The following is a 12,500-nucleotide window of genomic DNA, read 5'->3' as shown; positions in this document are numbered from 1 at the left end:
AACCCTTCAGAACCTGGATCCACATCAGTTTTGTTGTGCTGCGTTCAGGAGCCTTTCACTTTGGAAAAAACATGGGAAAAGGCAATAAACATGTTGGCAGAAATTTCCAGAGAATTGTTTAAAAAAAGCGAAGAAGAAGAAGACGTGACAAGAATATGACAGAAATTAGCCGTGGTGAGATTATTATATTATCCAACAAAGGAAAAATGTCCAGAAAAATACGTTTCTAGGTAGTTTTCTTGCAACGTTTTACAAATTTCTTGCAACTTTTTATATAATAATTCTCATAACTATGAGTGTTTGAATTTATTTGGTTTATTCCATTGATTTGATCTCTGCGTGTTAGCACGGCAAACACACTCATTTATCTCAAAATAAATGAAATAATCTGGCTTTAAATTGGGGTAATCATGTCTTGTCAGATAAAAAGTTTTTATTTTTGCTATTAATATAATTTTTAAAATATTCTTTGATGCGTATGTCATCAAACAATAAAGTAATCATTAAAAAATACATTATTATTATTATTATTATTATCATTATAAAGATCTAAATTCCAGTGAAGATATAATCCCTGATACCACTTTAAACTCTAACGGCGTCTCTCCTGTAAAACCAGTTTGCTGTTTTTAATGAGATCTCGCTGTCACATTTGCTGGTTTCCTGCAGACGAGTTTCCTCTCTGAAGCTTTTACAGTAGAAACAAACTCTGCGGCGCGTCCGTCAAACTGCTCTCATTCAGTCAGGCTCGCCTCCTCCGGCTGCCTCACTGCTGCTTTTCATCCTCCGCCTCTTATCGCGCTCTGAGTGGGCGTCGCCCATCCTCTACGCCACCAATCAGAGACACCACAATGCTGGTCCCTCGAGTCCGGCGCCACGATTAACGTTTGGTGTCAGTTTTAATCCTCGGCTCGCCTGCTGCGGCTGTCAGAGCGGCTGCTGACACCAAAACACATCATCGGAAAACACAAACCACCTGCCGGCTCCTTTAAAGGTCTCTGATTAAAGGGAGATTTCACCAGTTTTCCACCAGCTCTGTGTCACCAACACGGGCCTCATTTACCGATACGAGCGGAGAAACAGCCTGAACTCGTCAAATACGTCCGCTCTGTCAAAAACCAGCTTCCACGTCCAACTGGAACGCAGCTGGACGGCGTCAGACGACTGAACCGGTGGGGTTCTTGTAGAGACGGCGTCACTGGAGAACACAACCGGATAGAACCGGTTCTGGTGTTTAGATCACGTGTGTTTAGTTTACTTAAGTTTAGTTTAGGTGTGTTTAGGTGAGTTCAGTTCCCTTCCCTTAAGTTAAGTTAAGTTAAGTTACATTCAGTTTAGTTGGTTTGAGTTAAGTTACTTTGAGTTAAGTTAGGTTAAATTACGTTGAGATAAACTGAGTTAAATTAAGGTGTGTTTAGTCTAAGTAAGTTCAGTGTAGTTTAGTGTGATTTAGTTTAGTTTACTAAGTGTGTTAAAGCGTGTTAAGTTAAGCTTTCATTCAGTTGAGTTCAGGTGTTCATTTTTTAAAATTTTTTGGTGATTTCTAAAGATTTGTTTTGATGACTTTTTCTTTTCTTATAATTATTTGGCTTTAAAAAAATTGCAATTTTTGTTTTGGCTTTTTTTAAAGGAAAGATTTTAGATGTTTTTTTTTTTTTTTTAATTTTGGCGACTTCTAAAAGAAAAACAATCTGATGATTTTTTTTTTCTTTTAAATTTGTTTTTTGAAGAAAAACTTTGACCTGATAGGGACATCTGTGATGTGTCCCCTGATAGGGACATTTTTGAAGTGTGTGTGTGTGTGTGTGTGCGTGTGTGTGTGTGTGTGTGTGTGTGTACCCTGCTTGGAGCCGGTGTGGTCGGAGCTCGGTCCGGTGTTCGGGGTGTATTTGGTGTCTCGTGTGGCGGCGCTGTGACGCGTCCAGTCGAACTCGTCTGCTTTGTCCTGAGAGAACAAACACAACGCCTCGTCCTCAAAACCACACTGGAACTCCCCTGGACACACACACAAACAGACACACACACACACACACACACGTGCAAATATTACATATAAAATAATACATCTTTTACATATGAACACATAAATTGCAGCTAATAAGTTTGAGTCATGTGTTGAATTGTACTTACTGAGATGTGGGTTAACAGGAGCTGTGAAGGGACAAAAGACAAGAACTCTGTTAGTTTATTAAATTTGAGAACAGAAAAACGTTTCTTTCTGGTTAGTAAAGACGACAAATTTGTAACAAAAACAAAATATATGGATGAACACATTGTCCGCTCTAACACTCAAACTTATGACTAAAATGCAAACAAACAACCTACGGCAAACAATGAAAAATAAGGTACGAATATGTGCAACTTTGCTTTTCAGTTCCAGTAACATTTAGTACACGTGCTATTATAATCAAATATTTAAAAAATAAACAAACAATCAATAATTCATCTAGATAAAAATCACCAAACAGGAAGCAGTGGTTTTCTTTCGGTCTAAAACAGGAAGCAGAGAAGTGAAACTGAACCAGCAGCAGGTTATACACAGTCAGCTGTTTTTTAATCTGATTTTCAGAGCGAAAGGTAATTATATAATGTCACACACACACTCACACACACACACTTACACACTCACACACACACACACACACACACACACACTCACACACACTCACACACACACACACTCTCACACACACACACACTCTCACACACACAGTGCGTGCAGCTGTTGGAAACTGTGTGAACAGCTGCTGCGTCATTTGGCAACAAGCTTGTGCTTCGTTATCAACCAGCACTAATTGATGAACTCTGTGTGTGTGTTTGTCCAGGTTTGTTCTTCTATCGTTTGGAGGACCACTGCTTTTAGACCCTCAAGCGAGGACACAGGTTACAGGACAATTTTCTTATTTAATAATCTGGATGCTTGTTGAGCTTCAGAGGTGTTTTACAAAAGGAGTATTACTGTTATAAATTGCTGCAGAGTAAAACTACCTGAAAAACTTGGCGTATAAACTGACTTTGTTCATTTTTAAGTCTTTAATCACAAACTCTGTGTTGAATGGTGACTGATGAAAAAACGAGCAAAAATGTTTACAGGTCTGTTTTCAGTTTTCATTTCTTCTCTCTGTACGCTGCAGTAACTTCTGCCTGCTGTTTAGACAAAACAGCATCCAAGTTGCACTAAAACAGGATTATTCTTTAACACAACAGACGAACAGAGAGTCTCTGAGAGCGACTTGAAGCTGATGGATTATAAACGCACCGTCAGCGGAGCGATGACATGAACCTCGTGTTTGATTCACGGCTGCAGAGAAACGAGTTCACAGCCTCCAAATATGTTAATTTACTGACTACATGACCTTTTACAGCTGTGTGTGAAGACAACAGCCTGCAGCGTGAACACACACACACACACACACGAGATGATGTATCTTTAACAAAAACTAAAACTTGACTCAACTCTGACTGATTTTCTCTCTGCAGGTTCTCGGCTGCCTGTAGGAAGGAAATCAATTTTAACGCTGATGGAGGATTTGGAAAATGTTCCTTAAATGTGTGTGTGTGTGTGTGTGTATGTGTGTGCGCGTGTGTGTGTGTGTGTGTGTGTGTGTGCGCATGTGTGTGTGTCTGTCCTGCAGGCTCGGCCTCACTCCAGAGCAGAGGAGGTGTGGTGTGTGATGTCACAGCGTGTTAACAGCGTTAGTTTTGAGTTAGTGCTACAGATCTGGGACAGTGTGAAGACAGGAAGCCACACACACACACACACACAGACACACACACACGCACAGCTCCAGTTATTGGATAAAGTCTGCAGCAGGAGCCAGAACACGTTAATATCAGATTTATATAAAAAATAAATTGGTAAAAGTGAATTCAGAGGTCGTCTCTTGAGACACACTCTGTTCGTCTGTGTGGTGTTTTGGTGTCCAGGTGAGAGGACATCATGAGACAATGACTGCAACCAGTTTATTCAAAGTATTTATGGTGAATCAGGGTTCTTTTTTTTTTTTTTTTTTTTGACCAATAAATGAATCCAGGATTAATCCAGGACTAATCCAGGATTAATCCAGGACTAATCCAGGACTTTGAGGAAAATTTTAAAGACTAAACTCCTCTCAATTTTTTTTCATTGCTCATAGCAGATTTTTTTTTTTTTTTTTTTTAATTTTGGTGATTTCTAAAGACTTTTTTTTAGAAGTTTTTCTTTTCTTTAAAATATTTCGATTTTGTTTGGTAATTTTCAAAGAACAAAACTGATCTTGTGAAGTTAAAACCAAAATATGTTTCTACATTAAAAAGACTGAAGACATGAAAATATTTGAACATTTAATGATGTAGTGATGATTTCGGCAGGACTGACAGCGCCTGAAGGCAGCGCGACGCGTACAGCACGTTGATGAATGTGCTGACTGAAGAACCAACAGCTGCTTGATGTCAGGTGACGACCTGCAGAAGGTCATGTGACCGAGCCGAGTGCCGACAGGTGGAGGTGTTTACCTTCACGGCGTCAGCTGACGAGATGTGTGAACTTCCTGTTTGAACTCTGACCGCGTTAATGTGGCGATCAGGAGGCGTCGAGGCGTTCGCTGACAGTCTGTCCTCTTTCTCCTCTCTGCTGCTTCTCTGTTTTTTTCTTTGACGTTTTGTGATTTTTTTTTTGGTTCCCGTCAGGATTTCTGTGTGACAGCCCCACACTTCTTTTGTTCTCTTGTTTTTCAGCGTTTTTGTTTTATTGTTTATTTCATATGAACGCAGAGAGGCAGCACGGCAGCAGACACAAACACAAACACAACAACAACAACAACAACAACAACAACAACAACAACAACAACAACAACAACAACACAGCACGAAACGAACAAACATGTTTCGGATTTAAAACAACTCCAGAACCTCCGACTGACGTCTCTGTCACTGCGGGACGAGAACACCAATCAATTATTACTTAAACTGTAAATATTTAATAACTTTATTTCAAACATTTATTTTTAGGCCATCAGAGATATTCATATTCAGATTTATTTATATTTATCCTAATTTCTACTGTTTTGATATTTGATCATATTGTAGTTTTCTGGTTTTTTTTTCCAGTTTTGATTTTCTGTTGATACAAACTCATCACGTCCTCCTCTGTTCTTAATAAGTTCACAATGATGCACATATTGTTTACATCGTTTATAAATAATATATTTCTTATTCTTATTGTACCGTGTGTAGATTGCATTGTACGCTGTGGCATAATGGACATATTTTTATATTTCTAAACCCGCACATTCTTTTTTGCACAGGGCACGTAAGTGTATGTTTGCATTTAAATACTTGAACACACTTTACAGACTCTGCATATTATACGTATTTAAAATCTTTAAATATTTGTTTACTGGTGTGAAGCTGAAGTGAAATGCACATATTTTTATTTCTTTTTTTATTTCATTTTTTTTAAATGCAAGAAATTTATTTTATATTTTGATTTATACATTTATTTCATTTTACCTAAGTGTTATTAAGGGTTTTAGTATACTTCTAAGATTTTAGACACTTTCAAGGATTTCTGGATGTTTCTCAGATTTTAGAAGATTTTAAGGATTCTTAATTTTAAAATTAAAAAACAAAATTAAATTGGCAACTTGGCAGAAATGTTCCACAAAGTTAGTATATTTAGAAAATTATTTTTAAAAAAGCTGGAGGAAATTTCAACCAAACTGTTTTTTTTTCAGAAATATATATTTAAAATTCTATCTTTAAGCATTTTTTGAGTCATTTTCTTGTTTGTCTTTGTTTTATACTGTTTTTTTTATGTTTTTTTGTTGCTAATTTTGTGATTTTTTTTCTAACTGTTTTTTTCTAATTTCTTGCTAATTTTTTAAAGTTATTTCTTTTTAAGTAACGTATTGCCTTCTTCCCATGTTTTTGAAAGAAATCAAGCCAATTTGCCGAAGTGCGACAGTTGATCACTTTGCGTTTGATCGTCTTCATTCATGAGCTTGAGGTAATACCGCTTACCGCTGTACGTGATGATGCGTTCGGTGGAGTCGCCCTCGCCGTAGCGGGTGATGGGGGTCAGGCGGACCAGGTAGGACTCGGGTTTGATGAGTTCGGTGAGGTTGTAGGTCAGCAGCTCCCCCCTCTGGATGGTTCCCTCCATGGGAATCTCCTGCTCCCACCAGCGAGACTGACTCATCTGAAACACGCAAAAAGAAAAAACCATGTTCGTCAGTATTTCTTTTTTTTTTCATGTTCAGCTCATCTGAACGCAAACATTTGGTTAAAACATGAATTTCTTTGTTTTCCTTAAAAAAATCACCAAAATGACGCCGTTTATCACAGCCAGAAACTATAAAAACAGAAATTATCCCTGAATTTTCAGATTTCCCATGGTCCTTCAGCATGTCATACAGGTTTGTGAAACAGAATTCCATGACTTTTCCAAAACTTTCAGGGTATATTTAGTTTTCAAAAACCTTTCCAGGCCTGGCTATTGTTACTCCAGGTTTTTGGCCTTTGCATCTGCTCGACGGAGACGAACCAGAGTTTTCTTTATTCATCAAAATAGAGACCTGAGGCTGATATTTTATTCATCAGCTATAGTCTGTTATTTTATATTCCAGGAAACATTTCTTCCTCTTCCTCACCTCTTTCTCTCTCTCTCTCTCTCACTTCTTCCTAAACTTGTCCTTATTTTTCCTCCAGTCTCTCTGCATCATCATCATCTTCTCCCCTCCCTCCTCCTCTTTCCTTCTTCTCTCTTCTTCTTATCGTTTTCTGTCCCATCAGCACTTCCTCTCTCTCTCTGCAGCACACGGCTCTGAATGAATGAAGAGACAGGCGGGTTGCCATGGTAACAACCCTCCTCCTCCTCAGTCTGTGAAGCTGAAGTTGCCGGAGCGTCAGGTTCACATCATGTCCAGCACCGTGAGACACATTTTATTTATTTTTTTATTACAACCTTAGATCCAAAAAAAGTGTAAAGAGTAAATAAAAACAGAATGCACTGATTTGTAAATCCCCTCTGACCTATATACAGCTGAATTATATTCCAAAACAAAATATTCAATATTCAAACTGATAACAGGGTTCATACACATTTTTCCAATACTTTTCAAGGACTTTTCCAGGACTCTGAGGCAAATTTTAAAGACCATACATCCTTTGAAATGACCATCGATACTCCTTATCAGTTCTTTTTCATCACAATATAACAGCTTTTTAAACACATATTATTTTAAAAAAGAATTCATACAGGAATACAGGATTAGAAATGAATGTTAAAATATATCTTAGGGACTGCTCCTTATTTCCCAACCTGCATGTCTTCTTTAAAACATTTTGGCCATTTTTTTGGTTTTCTTTTCAACGTTCTTCTTGTGAATGTTAGAGAATTTTTTTTCTTTTAATTTTTTGGGCTGTTATATCTTAAGTATGTGGTGTTGAAAAAATGTTGGCCATTTTTTGTGATTTTAAAATAAATGCTCTTTTTTTAAAAAAAAAAGTTTTTGGCGATTTAAGAAATTTTGTCGATTTCTCTCTTAAAAAAATGTTGGTGATTTTTAAAGAAAACATGCCCTCCAAACCTGCGAGTCTGACAGCCACAAGCTGTAAAAGCCGAATTTATCGTTCCTTGAACACATCATGTGTTATTTTACAGGTTTGTGAAATAAAATTCAATTACTCTTCCAAAACTTTCCAGGCCTGGATATAGCTATGTGCAATTTATCCATGACTGTTTCAGGTTTTTGATGGCTGTACAAACCCTATTATTAAAGGACGTTTTCGGATGCTGATGGTGGATGTTTGTGAACGTGCAGCCGGACGACGTCATATTTCTGCTCTTGAAGCAGCTGTTTGTAGGTCAAAGGTTGTCGGTTCAAATCTCCGAAAAAACTGACCTGAGAGCAGAAACTTTTTTATATTAAAGGCCTGAAACTGAAGCAGATTTACAGTTTTAATGACGCAGATCTGATCTTTTTTTATTAAACAATGACTCACGTTTACTGCAAACACACACACACACACACACACACACACACACACACACACACACACACACAGTCCTCTGATGGCTTTAATCTGAATATTTTTCGTGGCTCATAAACCCGGTGGACCAGTTTAACGTCTTCATCAGGTTTTATCGGCTGTTTTAATGACGACATTAAAACAAAACAAAGACTTCAGTCTCCAGTTTTTGTCTCATTTATATTTTCACACATCGAAACTGTTTATGAACATAAACACACAAAGTTACCAGCTGTATTTAAAACGTGCTTCTGTGTTTCTCAGATGAAAACTGTCTCTGTCTGGTTTGGTTAACAGTTTTTACAGATTCATACACATTTTTTTCTTGTTTTTTTCTGACAAATTTTGGTTGATTTTTTAAGATTTGTTTATAAGCTTTTTTTCTTAATTTTTAAAAAAATGATTTTTAATGAAAAAGTGTTTTTTTTAAAAAAAGGTTTTAGCTCTTTTTTCCTTTAAATTTATTTGAAACACTTAAGAAAAAAACTTCTTTAAAACTTTTTGGTGTTTTTTTTGTTTTTTTTAAAGAGTGTCATGGGTCAAATGAGGAGGGGCAGGGCCCAGAATCTGGTGCTCCGCCCCTGCTGGTGTTGGTCTGAGGCGTGTTGGCGTGTTGGCGTGTTGGCGTGTTGGCGTTAGCATGGACTGACCTGTCTGATGCCGAGTCTGTAGGCCAGGATCCGGTCCACGGCGTTGGGCTCCATCTGCGTCCACTGCAGCTTGAAGCCGTAGACTCGAGGTCTGTTCTGCCACAGAGCGCCGTACGTGTCGTAGTAAAACTCCGGAGCGTAGGCCTTCCCTGAGGGGACACAGAGATCAGAGGTCACACGGCAGGACACTGAGCAGGAGAGAAGACAACTACAACTCCCAAGGTGCATTTCACTGACAAACATCCAATCATAGAGCTTCAGATTCTGTAAAGCCGGGACACGCAACCTTCTCAGATTTTAGGACGATTCTCAGATTTTAACAGAAGCGTGATCGAACGGTTAAAATCAGATTCTGAGTCAGTTTGTGATGAATTCAGTCGTCACGGCGTCTGTGTTTGTTTGGTCCGATGAGAGAGACAGGAAGTGATGAAAGAGTTAAAAAGACAGAAGAAGAGTCGGCGTGTTAATCTCACAGGCGGCAGGATTATACAGCTCCAGTTAATATGACAGCAAACACTGTGTGTGTGTGTGTGTGTGTGTGTGTGCAGTACATGTGTGTAACAGCATGTTTGTATGTCAGCACACACGGTGTCAGTGTGTGTGTGTGTGTGTGTGTGTGTGTGTGTGTGTGTGTGTGTGTGTGTGTGTGTGTGTGTGTGTGTGTGTGTTCCTGCTGATGTGCAGGTTGGAGGATTAAACCACCACAGAAGAAGAACTCACCTGACTGGACGAAACCTCCAGCAGGACGACCTGATAACAGAGAGCTGAGTCCTGATTGGCTGACGCTGCACAGTGACTCAGACTGTTTTTTTTTAAATAAAACTTTACGTCAGTAGTTTTGACAGAATAATCGGAGGTCAGGTTCACTCGGCGGCGCTCAGAGAGCTTCATCTGAAGACATATAAATGTCTATATACATATATATGTGTATATATAGTACGTATATATTCATATGTATATATTCAGCTGCCACATTATTTTGCCCTGATGTGGAGTTTAGGGGGTGTTACCTGTGCGGACAGGTATGTTAAGATCAAGTCAGTGAGCTCACCTGGTCAGAACGTTTGCTGCATCCGGAGTCGACTTCTCTGATATTTTCTCTCAGCAGAAAATTCAGAGAAAATATCAGAGAAATTTGAGAGAATGTTTTAAGTCCGTAACTGAAAAAACATCAGAGTTGATCTGAACTGAAACGTGTTGCGAACGCAGCCTGACTGATGAGTGAGCGCCGAGGACGAGAGAGACAGGAAGCGGCGTGCGGAGGAAGAGGAGGCGCATCAGGAGAGAAGATGTCGACGTGAATATGGGAGCGTTCAGCGTGAATCAGCTGTGATGTAAACTGATGGAAACATGAATAATGAAAACTGAATCTGTGCTGCTGCTTCCGACGGAGGAAACCTGCTCGTTTCTGTGACGACGACTTCCACTGTGGAGCCGAGCTGCCGTCTGATTGGCTGCTGCGGGATGAGCCCGCTTTAAAATGCCACCGGCGTGTTCACACCTGATTAACAACACAAACTTCACCTCGCCGGCGACAAGCCCGACATAATCGCCGTCATTTTCCATCACCTCTCCATCCCGAGCTTACAACTTCCCCTCTTTAACCGCTTTCTGCTGCTGCCTGCAGAACGCGCCGCCGCTCGCCGCGATAAGAGGCTTAACGCCGTCGTGGAGTTTACAGAAAGAGTCTGGCAGCGCTGACAGGGCGTCTCTGCAGGGGAGCTTTCATCAGGAGATACGCGGCGACTCGGCCGCCACTTCCTGTGTGACGACTCAGCGTTTACATTAAAACCAGAATCGGGCCGAATTTAGAATCAATGAGCTCTTCTTTAGTTTCATGAACAGTTTCAAGTTTTTATCCAAAATTATTAATACACAAGCTCAGTTTGCCTTTTTATACACTGTGGCAGTGATGATCAACTTACGGTCCGAGGGCCAAATCTGGCCCTTGATAGGGCCCCTGGTGGTCCCCAAAACATTCTCTAACTGACAGTAAAAATAAAGTGATTGACTCTGTGAATAGTTTTTGTCCTTTTAGTCTCCATAAGGAGTCAGAGACATAAAACAGCATCAAAATAGAGCCAGGGGAGGATCCCCCACAGAGGACACAGCTGAGACACTGATGTCCTAAAATCTTTGAAATGATCTAAAATCAGAGAAATGTACTAAGATCTTAGAAACTTCCTAAAATCCTAGATAAGTCCTGAAATACAACAAATGTCCTACAAGGCTAGAAATTTCCAAGAATCCAAAAAATGTCCAAAAATCTTACACACATCCTAAAATTGTTGAAATATCTTAAAATTCTAGAAATATCCTAAAATCCTACAAATGTCCCAAAATCCTAGAAATCTTAGAAATGTCCTAAAGTTCTAGAAATGTCCTAAAATTCCAAAAATTTCATAAAATCCTAGAAATGTCCTAACATTCTAGAAACATCCTAAAATCCTAGAAATGTCCTAAAAATTCTAGAAATTTCCAAACATTCTGAAAATGGCCTGAAATCCCTGAAATGTCCTAAAATTCTAGAAACGTTTTAAAGTCCGTGAAACGTCTTTAATGTGTTTAAATTCTGAACTGGGATCACTGGGAGACCCGTTCACACCGTCTGAAACACGCTCCCATCATGCAGCAGTCAGGCGGACTCACCTGTGACCAGGAAGGTGCAGCGGCCCGCCCCGGCCTCGTTGGTGATGTCACAGGTGTACTCGCCGTAGCCCTCGCGGTTCAGGGCTTTGACCAGGTAGGACGTGTCGTCGCGCTGCTCGCTGAACTGTCCAACGGTGAGGAGGCGCGAGCCCAGCTTCCACTCGTAGCGCAGGAGGCGCGCCGGGTGAGCTCGCAGCAGGCGGCAGGTGAGGCTGAACGCCCGGCCGAGCGCCTGGCGGATCTCCGTGTACACCGGCTCCACCACGGGGGGGACTGTCAGAGACGGAGGGACAGGAAGTCAACACAGAATACACGCACACGTCCTGAAGGACAGAAATTCATCCTGAGAGAAATCACATCGAACACCTTTATAAACATCCTTTTCATTAACCCTTTAAAGTCCTCCCGAGACAAAGCAACGTGTTACAGACCTCATACCTCTAACTTCATCTACTGTCACATTTTTTAATTATGTCTTTTTTCCCTTAACAGTTTCTTTGTCTTCTTTTTTAGTTTTTCTTTGAAAACGTTTTTTTTTTTTTTTTTTAATTGCAAAAATGAATCATCATTCTAAAGTATTACTTCAGGCAGCTTTTCAGGACCAAAACGTAAATCTTTGTTTTTTCTTCTGGTTGTATCCGTTTGTTTCTGGAGGGAGCGCGTTTCTCCACAGAGATCAATAAAGTTTAATCAAATGTAAACTAATCTGATAATCTGACGCAAAACTGCATCTTGGCTCAGACTGTGAACGAGGCTGTTTGATTTACAGACCTTCTGGGAAATATTCATCTGATATCAACACACACACACACACACACACACACACACACACACACACGCTGGTTTCAGTATACTCATGAGGACATTGGTTTAAAGGGGTACTTCATGTAGCAGCCTCTCCACCACTGATACTCAACTTACGGCCCGCGGGCCAAATCTGGCCCCTGATAGAACAAAATAGAGCTTGTTGATCAAAAAAAGAGCCAGAGGAGGATCCCACACACCCCCGACAGAGGTCCTACATAAGACACTAATGTCCTAAAATACTAGAAATGTCCTCAGATCAAAAAAACATGCGAAAATCCTTGAAATATCCTAAAATCCTATAAATGTCCTAAAATCCGCAAAAACGTCCTCAAATCCTGGAAACTCTCTAAAATAAAATAAAAAGTTACTAAAATCCAAAAAAGA

The 12,500-nt window shown here is 39.8% G+C and overlaps 1 protein-coding gene across 3 annotated transcripts in view; it reads right to left on the bottom strand.

The window, feature by feature from the left end:
- mdga2a (MAM domain containing glycosylphosphatidylinositol anchor 2a) overlaps positions 1-12,500 on the bottom strand; it is an 86,749-nt gene that overhangs the window by 9,202 nt on the left and 65,047 nt on the right. For all 3 annotated transcript variants that reach the window (XM_088087155.1, XM_088087157.1, XM_088087156.1), the window contains 5 exons: positions 11,310-11,582; positions 8,661-8,809; positions 6,001-6,178; positions 2,131-2,151; positions 1,840-1,995 (listed from right to left, as the gene is read on the bottom strand). In XM_088087155.1, coding sequence (XP_087943281.1) covers positions 1,840-1,995; positions 2,131-2,151; positions 6,001-6,178; positions 8,661-8,809; positions 11,310-11,582 — 777 coding nt within the window. The remainder of the gene's footprint in view (positions 1-1,839; positions 1,996-2,130; positions 2,152-6,000; positions 6,179-8,660; positions 8,810-11,309; positions 11,583-12,500) is intronic.

The sequence above is a fragment of the Plectropomus leopardus genome, chromosome 14 (assembly GCF_026936395.1).
Source record: "Plectropomus leopardus strain MGB_pleo_1.0 chromosome 14, ASM2693639v1, whole genome shotgun sequence".
Taxonomy (NCBI): Eukaryota; Metazoa; Chordata; class Actinopteri; order Perciformes; family Serranidae; genus Plectropomus; species Plectropomus leopardus.
Note: the sequence above shows the minus strand (reverse complement) of the source record. Positions and strands in the feature narration are given on the sequence as shown.